This window comes from Brassica napus, chromosome A2 (assembly GCF_020379485.1).
Source record: "Brassica napus cultivar Da-Ae chromosome A2, Da-Ae, whole genome shotgun sequence".
Lineage (NCBI taxonomy): Eukaryota > Viridiplantae > Streptophyta > Magnoliopsida > Brassicales > Brassicaceae > Brassica > Brassica napus.
In genome coordinates this window covers 12,995,561-13,017,064 of record NC_063435.1, presented here as the reverse complement: position 1 = coordinate 13,017,064, position 21,504 = coordinate 12,995,561, and the positions used below count along the sequence as shown (strand labels likewise).

The window sequence follows — 21,504 nt, the reverse complement described above, 5'->3', positions numbered from 1 at the left end:
GCAGTCAACAAATCTTATACCATTTCTTAATCCTAATTTGTAAATTAAAAAACGTGTTTTAAACATAGATGATGAAACTTGTAAGTAATATATCTTTTCTTTACTACAGATCTAAGACTAATAATACGTTATCTTCTAGATCTCAAGTCTAATAATATTTGTTTTCTCAATCTCCCACATTTGCTACGTTTATGTTCTTTTTTTTATTAAGTCCCAGTCTATTCTTGAAACTCAAAAAAACCTATATATATAGAGAGAAACCATTCAGACCATTTCCTCATTCAGTTCTTACACCAAAAACAAGAAGAAAACTTGTAGCATTAACTTTTGTTTCTTGTCCTAATGAAGACTACTCATCGTCGGTTATCTTCATCTTTAACTAAACTCTGCGAGAGACTGTCCTCATTCAAGAATGGTGATGACAATATAAGAGAATTGCAAGCTGTCTTTGCTTACATGGATGCTAACAGAGACGGTAGAATCTCTGTAGAAGAGCTTACGAAGAGTTTTAATACATTAGGAGAGCAACTTTCTGATGAAGAAGCCAAAGTTGTGGTTAAACTGTCTGATATAGATGGAGATGGGATGTTGGATTTTGAGGAGTTTGCTCAGTTAATCAAAGGGAGTGGTGATGAGTTTACAGAGGAAGAGAAGAAGAGGAAGATGCTGGAAGCGTTTAGAATGTATATTGATGAAAGTGAAGATTGTATTACTCCTAGAAGCTTGAAGACTATGCTGATGAAGCTTGGTGAGTTAAGAACGAATGATGATTGTAGGGTTATGATCAAAGTTTTTGATCTTAATGATGATGGAGTTTTAAGTTTTGATGAGTTTGCTCATATGATGATGCGTTAAAGAATTGGCCCATCCATTGTTGTTGTGGCTTTATTGCTGTAAATATGATATATGCAATCAATAAACATGTCTTTTATTCAATGTACATGAATCATATTCCATTTTGGTTCTTATTTCAAAAACTACATGACGAAGCATCCAAAAGGGAAAAAAATGTTCAAAGAATCGCTAAGAATCCACTAGACCACTTTTTTTCTTACAAAAAAAAACACTGATTTACAAAAAAAAAAATTTGAAAAATTGTTTCGTTTAGACATGATTTACCGCCTAAACAAACTTTTAGAACACCGAAAAAAAAACAGAACACAATAGACCGACAAAGCAAGGAATCCACTTTTTAATCAGAGACCCGTGTATTGTATTATTACAAAAATCAAATTTAGGTCATATACTGTGTTTCGCTCATTATTAAACCACAAATAGGGAATGGTTTATTAGGCCAATAAACCTATTTGAGACGTGAGCGTAGGTCCAACTAACTACACTTATTTTGTAAGACCGGGTTTGATCTATCGGATCCTCATATCATCTCATAGTCTAATACTAAAATATAAAATAAATGAACATATCTCTATGACAAATTTGATAACAACTCACGTTATTCTACCGTCCATGGTACTATAAAACACATCAATTAAATGCCAGCTTATATAACACATCAATTCATTTATAATCAACGAAGCCATAAGACTAATACCATCTCCAATGTAAAACTTCATTTTTTCTCTAAAATAGAATACAGAGTAAAAATGTTTCAATTCATTCTATTTTTTACTGTATAATAGAATAATGAACGAACAAAAATTAGATTACTTTTTTTTGGAGTGAAAAATAAAGTGCAATTGAAACATTTTTTACTACATACTTTATTTGGAGCGAAAAAATTAGTGGGTTGGAAATGTCCTAAGCTCACAATTAATATGTATGCCCCAGCTCTCTATCAATTAATTACCAAATACTACGGGGTAATTGGTTGAGCTGTAGAAAATGACTTTAGCTTTAATTTTCATTTACAGCCTAAAATACTATCAATTATGTTTTATCTTAGTTTCTAAAGTTACAACCAAAAACTAAAGCTACTGCAAAAACACACAAAAAATGGTTGTAAAAATATTATTTTCTAAACCTCCATCTTTTTAGCTGTAAGAAATTTTAAAGCTACATTCCTTAAAGCTAAATCAAAAAATTATAAGGATTAAATTCTAAAGTAAATTTTTTACAGTTACAGCCCAACCAATCAATCCATACATCTCCACAAAAAAGTGAAAAAGTAGACATAAACACTTAGCCACCACATTATATTTGTTATGACAGTTTATACCTGACTTGTGCCATAAACTATCTAATGAATACTAACATCTATATATGAACAAAGTTTCGATTCACAACTGACATATACAACTGGCATATATAAGCTTAACAACTTTACTACCATTATTGTATTATAGGTGTATATATGAGTCGTAGACAACTCGAAAAATCTTTAAATAGTTCAAAGATTATATTCAGTCACTTGTAAAAAAATTGAACCTTTGTCTGTAAACTGCCTTGAACTTCCTCTGAGATTTCCAGTCCACGTACGCATCTCAGCAGCCTAGAGACTAGAGAGTAAATACATAAACGAATAAATAGCGGCATGACACCACATATCTCAGTGAATATTAATCTTGACTCCCAAATTTTTTGAAGTTTACATAAACCTTATTACTCTAAACATAATTTTGGAGTAAAATCTACTCTAACCTCACTCTAACTATTACTCCATTTCGGAGTTGAATTTTTTTAATTATAAAATAGTCTTTTAAATTTTTAATATTTTTATTTCATATTTAAATAATATTTAAAAATAATACAACAACATAAATATGATATTCCACAAGAGATTATTTAATAATTTTACATAAAAGATACATAAAATAATAATTAATGAAAAAGCATAAATAATATAAGTAAACGATAATACAAAATAAATTATTTAATAATCTGGTAAATAAAAATAATATAAAATAAGTACTCAATGTTGAACCAAAATATATGTTATCTTACATAGTTTAATGATTTATTGTACATTTTAATAATAAATATTTAATTTAAATAAATTAAATTTTCATAGAAGTTTTGTAAACATAAGATAATTAGGGTTACTTGGTATATTTTTATAAGTAGAAGGCATTACTAACAATTATTAATTACAAAAATGGAATCATTTTTTAATTTATTTTTGGAGTAGAAAATAGAGTAACACATTGGAGTAAAACACAACTTCATTTTGGTGTTGCACTATTTTAGAGTAAAAAATGGATAATACATTGGAGATTCTCTTACTAAACGCTTATGACCTATAAATTTCAAAGCCGGTCTTGAGTAGCGGTTTTCGAGGCTGAAAGCATCTTCATTCTTACTCATATTTTACTCCAAAATAGAATGTGAAATGGAAAAATGAACAAAGAATAAAAGATTATTCTATTTATAGAATAATGCTTATATTTTTGAGAAATTCCCTAGTATAGACTTAAAAAACTTTTTGTCACAAATATAGACCTTAAAAATAAAAATAACCAAAATAGACTTAAATATTTTATAAAAAAAATAAATATACAGTTATACGCCTAGGGTTAATTAATCTAGAAATTAGAGTTTAGAGTTAAGGGGTGGGGTTTAGGGTTTAGAGTTTAGACTTTAGGAGTAGGGTTTTGGGATAGAATTTCAAATTCAAAAAAAAAATTCAAAAAAAAAATGTTATTTTGGTTATTTTAGTTTTTGAAGTCTATTATTGTGACAAAAACTTGAAAATGTATATTTAAAAGAATTACCCTATATTTTTTTTGTTTTTTACTCTATTTTTTATTTTATTTTAAAGTAAATACGGAGTGAGGACAGAGATGTTCTGAGCGTGAATGAGTTAAGAAGCTACTCAAATATTAAAGAAAAAAAAAGCTACTCAGATAAGCTGATTACAAATGCCCACTCTATCACACTATTTCTCATGCGATACAGAGACGAAAAATGTGCCAAAATGAACTTACGTATCACACTATTTCCAATCACTGCCATTTCGTCGCCATTTTACGGGAGTATGAACAAGAAGACAGCTAAAAGTCAAATCCTCTCTCCTTTTGTGTCTAAAATTCAAAATCAACTAATTTACTATTAAGCTGATGAAATGACAGTGTATCTATACTATTAAAAGGAAAGTAATCTTGAAAAATTTACTTATAAAAGGTTGTTAGACCCTTTAATTAGATTATTAATATTTTGATCTTATCTTAAATTTATACTAACAATATATTACTATATATTTTTTTAACAATGATTTAATCAATTTAATAGGTGGTATAACTAAATTTCCTAAATTTTCTTAGATTTACCTTAAATAAAATATTTTAAATTTTTGTGACATGAATCAAAGCCATCTGTGATACTTATACATTTGCCGATCATATCTACAATATAGCCTAAAAGATAATTAGCTATATATTAATTAATAATAAATAATACTCATTTCTTTCATGTAAACAAAACATTGTGAGATTCACGAGTGGACTATCATTATTTAAACACATGACATATAGACTATGCAATCAGAAAATATTTACTTACGGTTTTAACAATTTATGGTTCACGATTTCACATAGTTTTGACTGGTTGAACTAAAAATACACATATCAGACACATATCAGACCTACTGAATACACAAGTTTAACAATATTGATTTTTATATTTGCATATAGTCCATGAAGTTTATATTAAAATGATTTACAATTATATATTTGTCAACCTTAGAGCAGTGTCTCTCAATGTGTATATGTGGAAGGATCCTAAGCTCTAAATCCTGAAAATAATAAATACATATACTGCTGTATAAAATATATGGTCAGTGAAATTTTATCTACCTTAATATATTTACAAAATGGTTCAACTAATTCCCCTTAATAAAATGGTTCAATCAATATAGGTTCGTTAATACTTCACATCCACACAAGATGCAAAATCGCTATAACAATCACAAATGTTTTCATCTGTACAATAGTATACTTAATACTAAAAAAATGTGAATCACTCAAAAATGTGAATAAGAATGTGAATTATTAATACTAAAAAAACTGAACCAGTCAAATTTCTTATAAGAAATATTTAAATTTATCTGAATTATCTGATATTTCATCCAAAAATAAAAATATGACTTTTACCTGAATTATTTAAGATTATCCTTAAAGCGAGAACTAAACCAGAACCGAATTGAACTCAAGATTTTAACATGTTTTTAAAATTGGTATCTAAAACAAATTAAAAACCAAAACAACTAACCGAAACCAAACTCAAACTTATAAATAACTAAACAGTTTCTATATTTCTTGAATAAGAAAAATCAAAAATCAAAAATCGAATCGAAACCGAACTAGAACCCTAAAAAGAACTGAATCGAAACCGAACGCGTAGCTTTAAACATATTAGTGAACTAACAAACAATAAGTTTATCAATAAAAAAATTCTGCGCTTTTAAGCGCGGGTCAAAATCTAATATCTTATTGAAAACGTTTGGTTATAGATACATTGATTGAAAAACCTCAACCCATTTCTGTGTCAACTTCTCTCTCATTGTGTTTACATATTTGATTAGGACATGCAAACTCGATATATAGTTTTCAATGATAATATTACCATGTGATAAATCATCCGGAATTTATCCCTTGTAGACGTGTTTTAATTTAGTGTGGGTTGTAGAAGATTTCATGATTTAACGTATACGAATTAAACAAAGAATAAAATGAAAGGCCGTAACAAGATCGAGGTCTCTTCACGGTACTACGGTAGTCCATATGTGTCTAGCCGTCATACTTCACAAAAAAATTATTCATATTGTTTTGAAACTAATCTCATTGATCATATGTATTGAACATACATTCAAATGAAAATTACTAGGATAGTATTCTTTTGTGTGATGTCCATAGCCAATATGATTGAGAATGTGATAGTTTGTATTTCCAATACCCACACATATGTTTAAATTAAAGAAAGTCTAGTTAATACTTAACATATAGTTTAATTCGTGATACTTTTAATAACAAAATAATCATATGCAAGAATCGAATTGAAATATTCAAATCAATCTATTTTGTGTTGACAATTGAATTTTTCAAAACAATATAATTAATTTCAACAAAAGACAACAAGGTCAAATAAAGGTATAACCAAAAAAAAAACTGAAAAGGAATTTAACAGACAATAATAACCGCCTCCCAGAATAAGGCCAAATATTTTTGGTACACTACCAATAAGGCAATAACAACTCAATGGTCCGCAATTCCGCATTGACCTTTTATCGCCTTATGCATGCATAGACACATCAACACAACCAAATGTTGTCAAAAGTAAGAAAAATGAAGCTTTATTTTCTCTCTTTTTTGAAAAATAAAAGAGTTATTGCGTTTGTTAATAATAGGCCAATGATGAATATTTGAATCTGTTTCGTGATATTTTACATGTGGTTTTCAAAAACCGCACCAAGTAACACAAATGGCAACACCGTGACCACATACATATATCACGCATTCATACTGATCGACTCTTCAACTAAGAAAATAAGAAGACCAAATGTTGCCCTCGCCAGATATAGTATGTCATTGTCAGGGACTTACACGTCTTATCGGCGGCTAGCCGGAACGTCAAGCTATTTTTTCTTTATCCAACATAAGAATAGTTATAATCTTAGGGTTCACACCGATTTCCAGTTTTTCTAACTTATTTTTCAGAAAACTTGTTTGATATTTATATATCAGGTGACTTTGATAGCCTTACTTTGACACTATCATAAGTCTGAGATCAATGAACCACACACAGGCCTGCCCACACATTAAAAGAAGATGAATTTTCACTGCAGGTTGCTTGGCTGAATAAACAAATATTTACCGGGAAATCAAACTATCGTTTAACTGATTCATAATAGTTAATTACTTATGATTTCGAGGTTATATATATATATATAATATATGTGTGTGTGTGTAATGTGTATGCATATATTCCCAAATGAGAAATCAAATATCGGTTCATCCTTGAGTAATTACTACATACTTTTTGAGAAAACGTGTTTGTTAATTAATTGTTTTATTTATACATGACAGTACTACATTAAAAAGTCTAAAGACTGACTATATATCAAAAGTCAAAAACTTAACTTGATTTTAATTATACTTTTCGACTAAAGCAGCCAAAGTTTCCATTTTATATCTTTCAAGTCCCACACCACAACAATAGATAACTTTTAACATTTGAACTAGGTAATTACCTATGCGCGGGATGAAATAAATATATTCTAATAATCATTGAAATATTAATTTTGATCGTTCATTCATAATTATATCATGTCATAAGCCCTATGTATATTAATTTAAATATCTATTAAATATGATTTTTATTCGTATGGTTTTATGATCATTTGTATTTTATTATAACAAATATTTTAAACTATAGATCACAATTTTTTTAATGTGGTACTTTTAACAGTTTTCGTAATGTATAGTCGTTTTCAAAAATTCATAATATAACATATACAAAAAAATCTAAATTTTTATTTTATATTTAATATAATTGTTTAATTTATTCTTATAATATAACAATAAAAATAATGGAAGATATATATGTAAACTATTATCAAATCTTTATTATTAAAATCATTAATTGTCAAATAGATATTTTATTCACTTTTGGTAATTTCGTAACTTTTATTTAAGGAAAAAATAAAAATTATTTATTGTAGATTGTTAATTAATTTTATGGTTAGTTTAATAAAAAATATATAATATATGTTTAGTGAACCCAACATATTTTTCTAGAGATTTTAAGAAGCATTCTAATGATTATATGTGTCATAACTAAAATATTGTAATGTTTTTCTTTTAATATATAGGGGATTCCTAACTTTCTCTCCAAGTATTTTATTTTTTTTAACCTTCTCTACAACATTTCCATTTGTAGGAATTTTCAAGAATTATAAGATCATGAACTCATGCTATTAATTAATCATTACTTTTATGTTTAATGTTTCCTAAAATGGAGTTTATACTTAGAGAATTTTTAATTCTCCTTTAATTTTTTTTCTCTATCCGAACTCTATTTTGGACTAATTATCTCGTAATTTTGTTATACTATAATTATAAATTTGAAAATTAAAAAATCATATTTATCAGTCCATTTTTAGTTAGGATATTATCTTTTTACCTCAAATCAAGTAAGATTAAGCTTGAACCCACTTATTTTAAATTTACTCAAGTTGTAATATATTAAAGATGCTCTCAGACACCACCGGCCATACAATATTCTTTTCCTCCAATGTTTTTTTTTTTTGGTGTAAATGTTAAGAGTTTTCCCTCCAATGTTTTAAAAATAGAATCAAACATCGAATCGATGAGACTGGTGACTGGTGAGCTATGGATCAGTTTGATCTATATGAGTATATGACTATGGCAAAATATAATGATATCTTATACACTTTTTTTTTCTGAGTCGACATATCTTATAGACTCTGAAATCTTACATGGGTCAAGTATCAACTATTTACGTTTACCATAAACAGATACTATGTGTGTATCAAGAATGGTACCTTTTTTTTTTAACTTCAGTTCATATTAAGTTTGATATGCTAGGAAAACCAGTGTCTATAGATTAATGACTATTATATGACAATCATGATTGAAACGCTTTCATATCAAACTGACCATATATAACAAACTTTTTTTTTTTTTTTTTTTTTTTTTTTTTTTTTTTTTTTTTTTTTTTTTTTAATTACGTATTATAAATAAAATCTGCCCGATAAATCGGGAATCAGATACGGCTACAAGCTTGTTTTGAACAAAATGTCGAAATTAATCTATTACAATACTAGCTTCGTCCACCCACTAAACCCGGCACATTCCGCTAGTTTGTTTTTCGAAATCCTTCGACATCGGTAGCCGTTCTCTACCATCAACGTGATTCTCGGGTAAGTGAGGTTCTCCTCGTTGCCGAGGATGCCGGGAGTTCCCTTGACGTCTCCGGAGTAGCTAGTTTCCGATGATCTCCACCAAACTTGCAACTTTCTCTGTCTATGAAGCTCAAAACGATCGAAGGGGAAGATTCAAATACTTACCAAGGCCTTGCGAACGCCACCAAAGCCGGAATGTATGAAACGCCACACGACGCCTTGAACCGCATCCCAAAACGAGCAAACACCCGCTTCAACCGTCTACGAAACCTGCAGAAAGACGGGTTGTATCCATCGCCACAACCTGAAAAGAAGTCTCAAAACCAACGCAAGAAAGCCAGCTACACCACCGCCAGAGGAACAAGACCAACACCGCGGTGCCCGGATGTGAGCATGGACAAGACGCTGACTCAAAGACGGCTAATGACTCCCGAGAACCGCCTAAGCATCTAAGCCTTTGAGAACCAAAGAACTTTTCTTGACCACAAACTAACAACCTCCAGAGCCAAGGAGATAAACATCAATGACGAACAAGAGACTTTAACTCCTAAAGCCAGGCCGTCGCCTAAACCGTCGGACAATCAAAACAGGATGCTAGAGGAGGGAGCAACGAAAGAGAGGCTGAGCAAACTAGGAACCATCTAATGGCCATAGACGACCACTCGTATTGAACCAGAAGCACACACACGAAGAAACAAAACCGGACACTTTCACCACGATTACATCCGACTCGAAACTCGCCTCCTAATCCAGAGATCGGAGCACTCTTGGTTGCGGCAAGCAGGAACCGGAATATCCCCGACCCGAGGAGACCCTAAAAACCCACCACCTCAACCGAACGAGCACGACGCGATAGATCCGTAGTGACGAACCACCACCGGACCAGCCGTGACAAGAACCCTCACATCCTCCCCACGACGATGGAACACCGGAGAGCTTGAGTAAGGGAAAAACGAGCTCACCATAACCCTAAAAACCGACTTCCCCAGCACGACCCGCACCACTACACCGCGTCACGGCTCCACGAGGAGCTAAACCACCACCGGAATCGTCAATCTTCGCGAGCAGACGACAGAAGCCAATAACGGATGCCAAACCAGAGCCGGAAACAAAGCGGGGAGAGCACGAGAAGATCAGAGAAGCAAAAAGCAAACAGAGTTGAGAGGAGAAAGCCCTCCGGCACCGGCACGCGCTCGGACGCGCCGTCCGGACACCAGAGGCGATGACAATGGCGTTTTGAGATCTAGAGCGTTAGGAGAGAGAAAGCACCGGGTTTTAGCCCATTGTCTTTATATATATATAACAAACTTAAGTTACTCATAAAGTATGTTACTCATAAAGTATGTTTTAGTATATGTAGAATGCAACTTCATGAAAGTCGTAACAGAGTGATTCGTATTTGGTTTATAATTAAGGGCTAAACTATGGTACACAACAAAATGTGAAAACATTATATCACAAAAGCGAAGCGCAAACGTTAAATATACAGAGATCGTTTTCATTGAAACGTTAAAAGCATTAAAGCGTTGAAATGTAAGTTTTATATAAATCTAAAACACGGTTCCTTCGTAGATGGTCGAGAGTCTTTTAATCGATCGAGCCGCAAGCTTCTTGGCTCCCACCGATGCATATCTTTTAAATCTCCGTACCGAACCGGACCGGGAATAACCGCTCGTATTAGCAGTCTTAAACGGTGTCGTTTTGTTAAGCACCTTTCCCTTTTGTGCCATCATCGTCTCGTTTGCACTTCTGTTTACAGCGACGCTCCGTTCGTTAGGCTGATTCAACATCATCACCGGAGATATCCTCCCGCTCTTACGACGGCGATTCTTCTTCCCCGCGGCTTTCTCGATCGCGACGCTGGCTTTCACCGCGAGAGCCGCCATGTCTGACGCCGTGAGACGGTACTGGCGTTTAGAGATTGGGAGAACGAAGTAGATTTGGTCCGCCTGGAGAAACTCCTCCGATTCGATCGCCGGGATGAAATCGTCGTAGTAGAGAGAATCCGAGTTACATAGAAAGTAAGAGGAAGTCCGCGACGAGGATGAAGATGAAGAAGATTCCGCTTCAAGAACCTGAGAGGCTAACACCGGGACATTGTATTCCCGGAGATCGCCGTTAACCGTCACGATTTTAGCCGTCGGCGATGAATCGCAGTCGCTGCGACCAACGGATACACAAAGGCCCATTCGAATTCTGATCGCTAGGGGGGAGAGAGAGAGAGAGAGTTATCAACAACTTAGAGAGAGAAAGAGGTGTAGAGATAACGCGTGAGTAACAGAGTCGGTTACGAAGGATATAAATAGAAGATCATGGTGACGTAAGCATTACTTAACCGGCTGATGTAAAAGGAAACGAAGCGAAAACCAATCGCGGTTTGTCTTTCTTTTCTCAAACCGGTTGCTGACGCGTTTGCTTAGCTGTGTCAGTTGACTCTTGTGTTACAAGGTGATTAAATTATGCATATTTTTATGATATGAACTTGGATGGATTCATTCGAACAATACGTGCAAAAATATGCATGCACCTGCGTTAAATATTTGACCAATCTAAACAATTCAATGTTTTAGATTTTCAAATTTTAAAGAGCTAGAGAAAACTGTAAATGGTTAACAAACTGTTCATCATATTATTGTTTAAAAAAAAATTACTAAATAAATAATGATTTTAATTATTAACTTTTAAAAATAAAAATAATCTACATAGTGTTCAAATTTTGAAAAAAAAAAATTATCAGATTTCTTACTAAGTGTATAGCTTCCTGAAATCTTAGGCCCAATCCTATTAATAACATAATCTTTAATTTATTAGCTTCAGTCTAAACATTTATTAGAGTGAATATATCATATATGTGTATTATATTGAGTTACTGGACTTTTAATTTGTTGATGTTAACATGTGTATGTGTATTATTATTTATTTATTTACCTATTAAAGTAATGATGTTAACTATTATTGACAATAAGTTTTTTTTTTGTCATCTTATTGACAATAATACACACCCAGATTTTCTTTTAGTTTTCTTACTGTCAAAACGTATGAATACGACATGGTTCCTTTAGATTAACGTATATCGTACAACTGAATGTATTATTATACGTAGATGTGCGTTTATATGGATGTCCTTTCTTATCCATCCATACTGTAAATTTGACGTAAAAATATTTATTAAGAAATATTAAATTGTCAACTTCCCCAAGTAAAAGGTATGCACGTTAAAGTGTATAATAATTTCCAAGAAAGAAACATAGTAGTATTAAAAACAAAATACATTTGACAAGGAAGTTTAAATTCAATATTGGTGAATTGTTTAATGAGCTATTATTTCGCGTTTTAGCTAATAGATTCCATGTTGGTACGGATAGGTTGAAGAGAAAGAAGTCAGCAATGACCTGTCTCTCAGCCGTAACACGTGACTGAAAATGTATTACCGATAAGGAGACCAAAGCAATAAATAAATAAGCGTGAGGGAATATGGTAAGGAAACCGCAGCAACCTTTTTCCTTTTTTAATGTAAGACCACAGGTCCAAACCAACTTGCTGTTTTTGACTTTCATACCATGCAATATATTGATAAAATAAAGAAAAAACTATGTGATATCCTACGAATGTCATATTATTATAAACACAACCAGATGGGACATTCACATTAATCCTCAAATTTTATGCTTAATTCATATGGTCTCAAAATTATCAAAAAAAATTTACTTAATTAATTTAAAAAAGATTTGCTATTTTCTGAACGGTGTCTGTTTGTTCCCACTGACATTCATAATGGTAGGCCTACATAATGGTATTTGCTGAAATTATGTTTTCTGATTATTTATTCAAAAAATATAAGTTGTAACTTTTTTGACATAATGAGTCGAATTTATAGAAAAAATGTGTAATTATGGAACATATTCAATATTTCATTGATATAGATGGACAGAGAAATATATTTCATTTTTGCGAATTATAAACACACATTTGTATGTAAAACAAAATTATTTTACAAAATTTAAGAGCATACTTCCTATTCTTGTAAAAATAATTGTTCATAAAAATTTGTTGTTTTAGCCTTTATTTAAATAATGATAATAAAATGCTGACAAATATTTGATGCATAATATTTGAGATTGTATACTGTTATTAAAAGTCAGTCAAAATTACGATAGACCATTTGATGAATTCATGTCAATCCGTTTGAAAAATGAAGATCATAAAGAAAATAATTTTTCAGAAGAAAAAACCTATAGCTGATAATGTCAAATTTTATGCCTTAAAAGTAGAGATGTCAGGTTTGAGACTATGGAAAAGAAATTTAGCAACCGAATTTTGTTTCTGACCCAAGAAGATTATGAATTTCAGTCCAAAATTTTTTGATTAGAAAAAAACGAATTAACTTATTTGGTGTAAATAAAAAATCTTGCTAAAAAAAGTGTAAATAAAAAATCCGACTTATACATAGAAAATGGTAGATTTTTGTTATCGAAAGGTGATAGATGTATGGTTAAGAATTGATTGTTTTCAATTTCTATGAAAATTATAAAATATTTCATCCGTTTCACAAAGATAGTTTTTTTAGTTTTTCCATACTTATTAAAAAATACATTGAATCGCTATGATAAATTGTTTTCTGTAATTTTAAAATTTTAATAATTTTAAACTAATAATAATTCAATAAAATTAATTAATTTTATTAAAGTTTAGAATTTTTTTATAAAAAACACAAAATTTTTATCTTTGTGAAATATTGTTTTTCTAAAACATTTATCTTAGTGAAATGGAGAGAGTAGTTGACAACTTTTCGAGTACGGTGTCAACTACATAAAAAATGTGTACTGTAGAGTCTAAGATAGATTTAACTAATCTATTGGTTTTAAATAATCTTAAGTACTTTTTGTAACACTAATAATCTTAAGTACTGACCTAACTATCATTTGCTGTCACTCACTGTCATAACAATATTTAATATGTAACTTTGTGTGCTTGGATTAGGTTAGTTGCATGATAGTATTTGTCATTTAAATATGCTTAATAAGGTTTTTTGTCGACCAATATGCTTGATATTTCATTGAAGAACAAGTTTGAATTGAACTAATAACTTCATCATTGAATACTGATTACAAAAAAAACTTAATCATTGCATACTAATGGAATTTATAATATGCACTTAATCCATGTTTTTGTAACTACTTACATATCAATAGCATTAGTTAAATAAAAGCTATTCCCCCTGTTTTATACTAAATGTTGTTATAGAATATAATTTTGGTTACAAAAATATCGTTTAAGAGTTATAATGCCAAATTTATTAATTTTATATGCTATTATTTTTTTTCTAATTTATTTTTATATTGGGTTAAAATATTGTTATATAAGTAATAATGTTTTATTTAGAAAAAATATAAAATTAAATAATTTTTAGTTTGTGAATATAAATATAAAATGACACTTAAATGAAACAGACTGAATAGTAAAAAGACACAAAAGAGACACAAACGTAATTAATTATTTCATGAAATTGAGTAAAGTCGAACAGGTCGTACTGCGCAGGCCATGCAAAAAGCACCAAGGATTCACGTGTTCACTCCTTGACTTTGTACCCACTTAATGCTAGTAACTACATCAACACAGTGTTGATCAATTTTTTTTTAATTTATAATAAGAATTCAATTATTATTCGGTTCACAAAACTATACTTCAAATTTCTGCGTATTAAAAATGATTCGAAGTCTCTCTTGTATCTTCCACTTATCCATTAAATATTTTTTTCTTATGCATTAAAATTATAAAACTGTACTTTTTAAATACAAAATAATTCTAAAAAACACTTTTTATGAAACGAAAATTATGTATAGCATAACATATATTCCATCCGTTTTTAAATATATTATGTTTTAGAACTGTTCATATTGATTAAAAAATATTTATTTTCTTTTTATAAACAGTACATCATTAACCACAATTCAATTAATAATAAAATATATAATCATTGGTCATCTACCATTAGTTATTAATAAATTTTACATAAAATTAAAAAAATATCAAGTAATTTGAAACAAAAAATTTCTCTACAATGTCAAGTATTGAAAAAGAAGAGAGTAGTAATTAGTAATATATACTCCATCCATTTCATTTTAATTATCTTTTTAGGTTTATGCACACATATTAAGATCAAACATATGATTTTGTATATTTCCAAAGTAAAAACATAATTACCTATACATCTAACCATATTTCAACCAATAGAAAAATAAAATAGATAATTTTATTAATAAATTTTGCATTAAAACTCTAAAACGACATATTTATTTTGAAACGAAAATGTTTTCCTACAACGATAATTAAATCGAAATGTAAGGAATATTAACTAGTTTCTTTCCCACGACACTTATACTAAAGCGGATGATAGATTATTAATTTACTTGCAAAAGTCTTATGTAATTATATCAAGTTGTTTGTAAATACATTAAATTCTTTTGTCATTTACTTGACGATATCTTTAAATTACAGTAATGACAGCTTGCTGAACGCGTATTTATCATTTAATTACAACAAAAAACGATTAGCAATGGAGAGAAATTCGTAAAAACACGCTCGTTGCAGACTTTTAAGTTTTATGTTTGACAATTGGCAGAAGTCTTCAAGTTTTACTTGCTTCCGGTTTAGAATTGTTTGATAATATAGACAGATACTTTATGCATAATGAGTATATGAGTTTACAAGTTACAAATGAAAAAATGTTTATATATACGTGTGCGTGTCATCAGAACAGTCACGCTATTGTTTCATCACCTCCCCGTGCATCTAATAAGTTTTAAAGATAAATCATATCGGATGTCATATAAGTTTATGATCATATTAAACTAAAGTTCTTTTGTAACTGAAATTAAACTAAAGTTGGTCACGATATGTTGTCGTATAGTGAGGTGACGAAGTTCACATGTTGATCCGAAAAATGGGAGTTCTTAATAGCCATATAACATGTTAAATGATGTTAAAAAAATTTAGATAGCTTACCTAAGCCGTTTTGCTTAGATATATAATATAACCTGCTTGCACGTCTGCCTTGTTCCTTGCCAGATTCTGTTCCTAATTTCTGGTTTAGCTTATAACGTGATCGTGCGCAAGCACAATGACTTACTCTTACTCTTAGTTAAAAGTCTTAATTGAACAAATGATAGAGATAATTTGGTGATCCTAAGAGACCTAAAGTGGGCAGTAAAACAGATGTTTGTTTAACTATGTTATCAGTGGTGGAGTTAAAACGTTTCCTTCTATTCCCTCAGTTCATACGAAAGATAATTTTTTTAGAGTTTTCTTTCATATTAATAACAAAAATACGTGTTCGCAATTAAATATGTTATTTATTTTTACTATACACTCCTTCCGTTCCTAAAAGATTCATGTTTTAGAATTTTTACAGTTTTTAATAAAACATATTAAAACTTAGCTATAAATACATAGTTTTTTTTAAATTTTATATTTCCTATATTTTTAAACCAATAAAAATTTAAGAAATGCAATTAAATATCTTGAACTTCACAATTTCTCATTTTCAGTTGACAAAAATTACACTGAAAATATAAAATATATATCTTTTTGAAAAAAAAGTTTTCTCTAGAATATAGATCTTTTAGGAACAGGTGGAGTATTTTCTAACAAATATCACCCACTAATATGTTATCAATTCAAATATATTCAATTAATTTTTTTGAGAAATACAAATTTTTGTAGATAAAATTTTTAAATATTTATTTTTCGGGAACAGTTGAACTATTTAAAAGCATCAGCAATGGCTAGCTAATACATTTGAGAGAGTATTTCACACAAATTGTTTAATTTTATCACTAAAATTTTTAAACAAAAAAAGAGACTGGATCAATAAGAAGATCTCACATAGAGAGAGGATATCTCATCTTTTCTCTTTTTTAGTTTCTCTGCAGAGAAACGATTACTCTCCCTCTCTTTCCTTTTTTGTAATTTTGAGCCTCATTGAGAGACTACAACTTAGGCTGCCCTAGTAAGCTTGAGCCTTATAATTATTCGAAAATTCTGTAAATTACTCTTTTAGATGATACTATTTTCACATAGTTTAAAAGTGTATTACAATACAAGTTTAGAACAATCTTCAATTACTACTAACACAACTCTACAAATATAATAGCCCCCCAAACAGTAAAACAGTTTCAGTAAATAACCACAGTTATTGTGTTGATAAGAGAAACAAAAGAAAGAACCTCAAGTGTAACAAAGCAGAAGAAAATAAAACATGATTAGCCAATATATATAACAATTCAGGTGTTGAAGCTATGTATACTCTGAACCCAACCAGTTTCTTCTCTGTACTCTCTGCAATGTCCAGAAGAATTATACAAACCTTATTTGGACTTCTTAGCTCGAGCCATAATCAAGACCTCCCCAACTGAAGTGAGATCCTTGTCTGACTAATGGGAAAGCGTGCATAAACACACAAACACAAACGCATACTGTTGCAACCGCAAGCATTGAGTGGATGACTGGAGTTGGAAACAAACGACGTGAGCCTGAAACCTTCTTCTGATACTTCAGAGCCACACTTGCACATGTGTTGCAAGATCTCTTGAGCTCTGAGCTTAGTCTCTTACTCAGACCAATCTGATCAATTCCGTTTTCGATGTTCAGAGACATTTGACCGTTTCTTTTATCTGCAAGTTTACGAGCCACCAATGTGTTGTAACTGTGGTTGTTCCTCATTGCAGCATAGCTAAATGGAGTCTGTCCGCATGCATCGATCAGTGTATTCCAGGAAGACAATCCAATCTGAAACCAGAAACAAAGTGAGAAACACTCACCAGAAGAGAGAACAAAGGGTTCTAAGAGAAGAAACTTTACCTCTTGTGGATCATTAGTGAGGACATCAATCATACCATCTGAGCCAGATGTAGAAGCAGCCAGATGCAGAGGTGTGATACCACCAGGTCCAGTGATGTTAGGCAAGAAGATGAACTTTTTAGCGGTGGAATTAACGGAATAGTGTATCAGCGTTTCAGCCATTTTTGTGTTCCTCCTTTTAACAGCGCGGTTCAGTAGCTGAATCTCAGCCAGCATATCTAACGACTCTGTGTTCATCAGACCGTCTTTGCCCAAGTTTCGCTCTACCATCATATCTAGAAGCGTTCTCACGAGAAAAGAGTAATCTCTTTCTACAGAGCATACGAGGAGAAACTTGAAGCGAGGGAGAGAAAATTCAGATGCACATTTCTTCTGAAATAGCCAACCGAGCTCGTTCAAGAAACAAACAACTTCTTCTCTTGATCTTGGACGATCTGAGCTGTGTTCTGTCAGCTCATTTGGATGAAACTCGTCTTCAAGGCGATTCAACTCTTTGCAAACCGTGGCACTGGCAATAATCAACGGGAAACTGTCGCTTCTGAATCCGTTCTCCACCTGTGCCCACACAATAGGTAAGTGTTAAAAATATTTTACTAAGAAACTATAAGTTTGGTCGTTTTGAAGTCTTACCTCAACAAAACATCGCCCCAGAGAACCAAGGGTTGGACCCTTGACTTTGAACCTATTTACAGTTAACTCATCAAACTTGGTACTCCTATGCGCTGTTCCAGTTACCTCCATTGATGAATAGTTACCCATATGCGCGCAACGAAAACTGCAGCATAATGACCAAGAAGCTCAGGACCAAAAAGACAAAACAGAACCATGAGATAAATTGCTAAATTGTTTACCTGATTCCATCATTAGTCAAGCTTCTACCCCTTACTACCAAAGTTGTTTCTTCACCGGCTACAACAGCAAGAGGTGACACCGTGATCAGCTCTGGTGAACTCAAAGTTCTCCAAGATTTGCTCAGACGAATTCTACCTGTAACATTGCATAGAAATGACTAAGTTATATTATCTTTGCAAACCATACGCAACAATGGACACAGAAGTAGCAGCAAATGAGCACTCACCATGTTTGTGTGACGCGAGCTGTCTCCCTGTGTTGACCAAAAATCTTGTGTTGCTCCAAAACTCTGAATCTTGGACCAAAGAACTAACCCGCTGCAGTAAGTTTTCCTCAAGCTGAACCAAAAAAAGACATAAAACCCATCAGATCCTTTAGAGCAAATTAGGACTAAAGCAAATTCACTCACTTGTTCCCAAGCAGAAGCTGACATTGCCACATAGACAGAGAGAACAACGCAGCCAGGCCTGATATAACTCTCCATTTCTGATGGAATGCTAGATAGCCAGCTATAGATCTGAAATTAATTTGTAGCTGTTAAGAACTTTGGACTTAAAAGAGAGGAAACCAATAAAAATCTTTTACAGTTTAAGAAGTTATCACCTCGGTTCTCAATGTCCCAGGGAGCTGACTAGGATCTTTTCCAAGTAGCTTGAATACTATCTTTCCAGTGCGGTCCTGAGCATCAGAGTTCAAGCTGGGAGGAGAATTATCCGAACCAGACGAAGCATAACCAGATTGATGACGATGCCCGGATACTTTAAAATTAGGATTTGCTGTTGATGCATCAAAGAGCTCGAGGGGCAAACAACTAGTCCTGGGACTAGGACAGGAGTTTCTGCAGTTGTTGTTAGATCTCATGGTTTCAGGAGATGTCTGTAACGGGAAGAACTCCTGCATGACCGGAGATGATGACGGTGATCTATCTTCAACGGGGTTACTGCTCGCAGAAGAATAGTATTTCCCTGAAGATGCAACCGTTGGCTGACTCTCATCTTCTGGTGAAGAGGTGAACAGTTGTAGAGATAAGTTAGGTCTAGTATCCTGAGCGTGTAAATCTGAATCCTGAGAAGGAGATGGGTGACTGCTACTAGTTCTCTCTCCTTCTCCAAAAGAGGCTAACTCCAAAGTTCTCTTTTCTAAATTGGTTGTAGTGGCGTGATCAGAAGAAGTTAACTTAGTTTTCCCATTGCTATCTTTGTTACCAAATCCACCTTGAGATAAAAAAGCTATGGCCTCAGGTCCAGATGAACCCAAAGTTGTCGAGAGAGCAGCAAGCAAGTCCATGGTAGATGGAGAAGAGACCCCATTCATGTCATTTTGTGGGTTCATAGCTGAAGGTTGATCCAGACTTTCCCTAGCTAAAACTCCGATATTATTCAACTTTGAGACAAGATCCACAGGCAACGGTAACGCTTTAATTTTGTTAAGTATCTGAAGAAGTTGCTCTCTTTGTGGCACTGCAGGAGACCCATTAGGCTTAGCATCGTTCCTACCTGAGAATTTGTTAATAATAAATATATTTAGTACAAATATTACTAGAGAGGAGAATGATGAAGTAAGTACCTTGTGCACAAGCTAAAGCTGTTAGCAAAGCCATAACATCCATGTTAGCGTTATTAGAGGTATTATCAGGAGCCACAATCTCCTCAGGCTGAGTTTTCCTCCTCCGCCTGTTATGTCCAGCCAACCTTCGCCTGCAACTTCTCTTTCCTTCATCAAACTCGGAAAGAAGATGAAACCTACAAACACAAAAGCCCCCAAACGTTTAAGACCTAATCATATATTTCCCAAACAAAGTGGGTGTGTCTTCTCACCTGCTACACTGTTGGCAAAACCTCTGCATCTGTTTTCCAACAAGAGCTTTGGTAGCTTTGCTGTGAACCTCACAGACTTTATGTCTTCTGTGATAATCCTTGGCTATAGACAGATCTTCGATACAGTTATCAACCTGACACTTGGGGTAGTTCCCACCTCCTGCACTTCCCGGAGATCCTGATTTAACCCTCTTGTTAGGCCCGGTTATGATCGGTGCATCATTAAAACCGCCGCTGAGATTCAAATCAAGGCCTCTAACTTCTCCCTCGTGACTCACATTGACATTATTAGCCTCCGCTTCTACAGGTTTAGCTTCAAATCTCTGGCTGTCCCATTCCCACAAGTTGGGATTCCAATCAGCTTTCGGTTGTGGCTGAGACGAGACAAGCCAGTGCGGGTGGTGTTTTCTTGGCATAGGATGGTGAAGTGAAACAGGAGCAGCAACTTGAGGACCAACCTCCTCCATTTCTCTCTCTCTCTCTCTCTCTCTCTCTCTTTACACGTTTCAGCAGCAGCTGGAGATCAACGGAGATTAATAAAGAAAAGTTTTCTTATCACTTACGAAACCAATCAACATCTTCCACAAACTCTCAATAGATTTGAGAAGGAACGAATCAAATTTGTGGTTACCTTAGCAAAATCAAAGTACTACATAGATTCCCCAGCTTGATGAATCACTGAAACCCTTTTTTTTTCCTCAGTCCAGACGAAATTGAATTGAACTGCCAGAGAGACTTGTTGAGTAACTCCAAAATCGAATCTTGACTTTCGAGATCGATCAAGGAACGAGAGGGGGAGGCAAAGGGTTTTTTTCTTCTTAGCTTATCTTTCTGCCTTGTATTCCCCTCTCAATTGAGATGTTTCTCTTTCTCTGTTCGTCGTCTTCTTCGTTTTGAGCCTTTCCTTTGTTCTGTCTGTGCCGTCGCCATCTTCTTGCCTTTTACCGAACTTTTCTTATTTTTGTTCGGTGATGGCATAAACTGTAAATTCGAAATGTACAAAGGGGTGTCTTCTGTAATATGTTTTGACTCCCAGTCCCGTTGAGAAATATATGATTTAAGTTGTGTGTATCCACAGTTACATTTGAATTGATTTATAATTATATATACTAAAATAATAAATTTACTGTTTAAACCTAATTATTTAAATTTGGTACTATT

General features: G+C 32.6%; 3 protein-coding genes across 3 annotated transcripts; 1 reads left to right on the top strand and 2 right to left on the bottom strand.

The window, feature by feature from the left end:
• The first annotated feature begins 154 nt into the window (after positions 1–154).
• Positions 155–1,089, top strand: LOC111209037 (calcium-binding protein CML39-like). Its single transcript, XM_022708764.2, has one exon. The coding sequence runs from the start codon at positions 343–345 to the stop codon at positions 853–855; it is 513 nt and encodes a 170-aa protein (XP_022564485.1). The 5' UTR covers positions 155–342; the 3' UTR covers positions 856–1,089.
• A 7,557-nt stretch (positions 1,090–8,646) lies between these two features.
• On the bottom strand, positions 8,647–11,107 carry BNAA02G18180D. Its single transcript, XM_013838254.3, has one exon. It carries the CDS (start codon positions 11,002–11,004, stop codon positions 10,366–10,368), a length of 639 nt encoding a protein of 212 aa, XP_013693708.1. The 5' UTR covers positions 11,005–11,107; the 3' UTR covers positions 8,647–10,365.
• A 5,869-nt stretch (positions 11,108–16,976) lies between these two features.
• LOC106397616 (squamosa promoter-binding-like protein 16) lies at positions 16,977–21,299 on the bottom strand. The gene is made up of 10 exons (XM_013838236.3): positions 20,975–21,299; positions 20,344–20,859; positions 20,093–20,268; positions 19,130–20,022; positions 18,936–19,043; positions 18,753–18,864; positions 18,526–18,661; positions 18,305–18,449; positions 17,675–18,229; positions 16,977–17,602 (listed from the first exon to the last, which is right to left on the bottom strand). The coding sequence occupies exons 2-10, from the start codon at positions 20,808–20,810 to the stop codon at positions 17,195–17,197; spliced, it is 3,000 nt and encodes a 999-aa protein (XP_013693690.1). The 5' UTR covers positions 20,811–20,859; positions 20,975–21,299; the 3' UTR covers positions 16,977–17,194.
• Between the last annotated feature and the right edge of the window lie 205 nt (positions 21,300–21,504).